The following is a 2,152-nucleotide window of genomic DNA, read 5'->3' as shown; positions in this document are numbered from 1 at the left end:
GCACCGAGGACCTAGTTGATGTCGTCATTTACCCAGAATGTTATGCGTGTAAATAAAGTGGCTCCGTCCGTGTTAAAATAAATTTAAAAAATTTACAAAACCGACCAGCCTACAGTATTTTTACAGTCTTTATTTTACAGTTAAAATAAATGTTTATCAAATAAAGTTTAATGTTACAACGAATCGTGGATCCTTTTAACTAAAAGAACTAAGAGTAATTAAAGTAGAAAACCGGGAGTTTGGGCTTAAGAGATAAATAAACCAATTGGTGGGCCGAACTTTGGTCACTCCTGTTGAATAGCCCTGATCTTAGTGGTTATAAGGCAATCGAATGGAACAGTTTTTAGTCTAAACCAGTATTCAACAATTAATTGTAAGTTGTCTGCATCCCTGTTTGGGATACTTTACACTAAATGCATTGATTGAATTGTTGATCTTTGACAAATGGTGAAAATAGAGTTAATCCTCTGTAACATCAGTAAATAAAATTTTCCTTTTAACAATAAGAGTTCTTATAAAATCTCAGTGTGCAGTAAAGACGACGTGTTTCCTTTTTTAATCTGTTTTTGCTGTTTGTAGGATGGAGAATAGTGTCCTTGGTAATGCTCTCGAGGGAGTCCCAGAAGAGTCTGAGGAAGAGGAGCAGCCCAAAAGCACGAATATAGAGAGTGCCGACAATCTTGATGGTTGGTATATTAAATTAATTTCAGCTTTCTTTGTGGTTGTTAAATCTAAAACGAATCACTGGATTTTTCAGCAAAGCTTATTGAACCCCCCTACCTAAAATACAGTGGTATATTTTCTAAAAAACGGTGTCCTATTTAACTGACCTGTTTGTATTTATGTTAACTCCATACTGAGTAATCCATGTGGCGCTCTGGTGCAGAGGAAACTAGAGAAGAGCTACGAAAGCAGGTCTATGATGCAATGGCAGAAGAGGAGAAAGCCGAGGTAAAGCTCAAGTCTAAAGACGTGACGGGCGACACCGCGGTGGAAAATGAAAACGTCGAGGTGACGGCGCCGGTCAAACGTTGCGCGAGCGGAGCAGAAAAAGCTTCGAGCTCTGCTTTAGATGTGGAGCAGAAGAGTTCAGTCCTGGAGGAGGAGGAGCCAGAGCCTCGATCTGACGGTGCAGAAGAGTTCACGGTGACGGAGGATCCCGCTCCTCCGTCTGAAGGAAAAACTGGGACCGAAGATGAGACTGAGCCAGAAAACCAAAACGCTGAAGAGGCAGAGGAGGGTGATGATGAAGATTCCAAACCAGAAACTGAAGAGGACCAATCAGAGGGTAGAAATGATCAAACGGAGCACTGGTGTTGATGGGATGAAAAAAAGGGTTTTATGCATGAAACACATGGAGACACAGAAATGTAAAGTGCACTAATGGGATTATTTGCCTTTTATTATTATTATTATTATTATTATTAAACTTGTTTGTTTACAGTAACTTTTTTTTTGGTTCAAGATGACGATGATGATGAAGATGACGATGAGGAAGAAGGAGAAAAAAAATCACAAGATAATGTAAGTTTCATTAATAAAATCAGTTTCGATTATGTCTTCAATTTATGTAAAAAACAACTCTCTTTCAGGAAGAGGATGATGTTGGGAATCTGCAGTTGGCCTGGGAGATGCTGGAGGTCGCCAAAGTCATCTTTAAAAGGTACAGGAGGTCATTTGATGTCTCCGATTATGTCCCGATCAAATCTTTAAACTTTTGTATCTTCATACTTGTATTTTTTTTTTCTTTCTGTCTGCAGAACGGAAAGCAAAGAGGAACAGTTGATGGCAGCTCAAGCTTATCTGAAGCTTGGAGAAGTCAGTGCTGAGTCAGGTAGGATGCAGAACGTTGAGATTCGGCAGCAGATTTTAAGGCTGCATGATGTTGATGTGGGGGGGTAGATGTCTAGATAGCAAGGAGGTTATTATGTGACCCATCGCATCGAAAAGAGGATTAAGTCCAAAAGTGGGATGTGGAGAAACAGGCACATATAGGGTTTTGATTTAAACGTGCAATAATTGCATTTTGTCAAAATATAATGAATAAATGCCTTTATCAATGTTAGGGCTGCCACGATTAGTTGATTAGTCGAAGACTAATCGATTATTAAAATAATCGATGACTAATTTAATAATCGATTAATCGTTTTCT

General features: G+C 38.9%; 1 protein-coding gene across 1 annotated transcript in view; it reads left to right on the top strand.

Moving 5' to 3' along the window:
- nasp (nuclear autoantigenic sperm protein (histone-binding)) overlaps positions 1-2,152 on the top strand; it is a gene marked incomplete in the record, with an annotated part of 13,467 nt that overhangs the window by 2,825 nt on the left and 8,490 nt on the right. The window contains 5 exon segments of the mRNA XM_014017772.1: positions 580-686; positions 887-1,288; positions 1,466-1,524; positions 1,593-1,663; positions 1,761-1,834. Coding sequence (XP_013873226.1) covers positions 580-686; positions 887-1,288; positions 1,466-1,524; positions 1,593-1,663; positions 1,761-1,834 — 713 coding nt within the window.

The sequence above is a fragment of the Austrofundulus limnaeus genome, unplaced genomic scaffold, assembly GCF_001266775.1.
Source record: "Austrofundulus limnaeus strain Quisiro unplaced genomic scaffold, Austrofundulus_limnaeus-1.0 Scaffold176, whole genome shotgun sequence".
NCBI classification, from domain to species: Eukaryota; Metazoa; Chordata; class Actinopteri; order Cyprinodontiformes; family Rivulidae; genus Austrofundulus; species Austrofundulus limnaeus.
The sequence above is the reverse complement of the archived record's forward strand: the minus strand, read 5'-3'. Positions and strand labels throughout refer to the sequence as shown.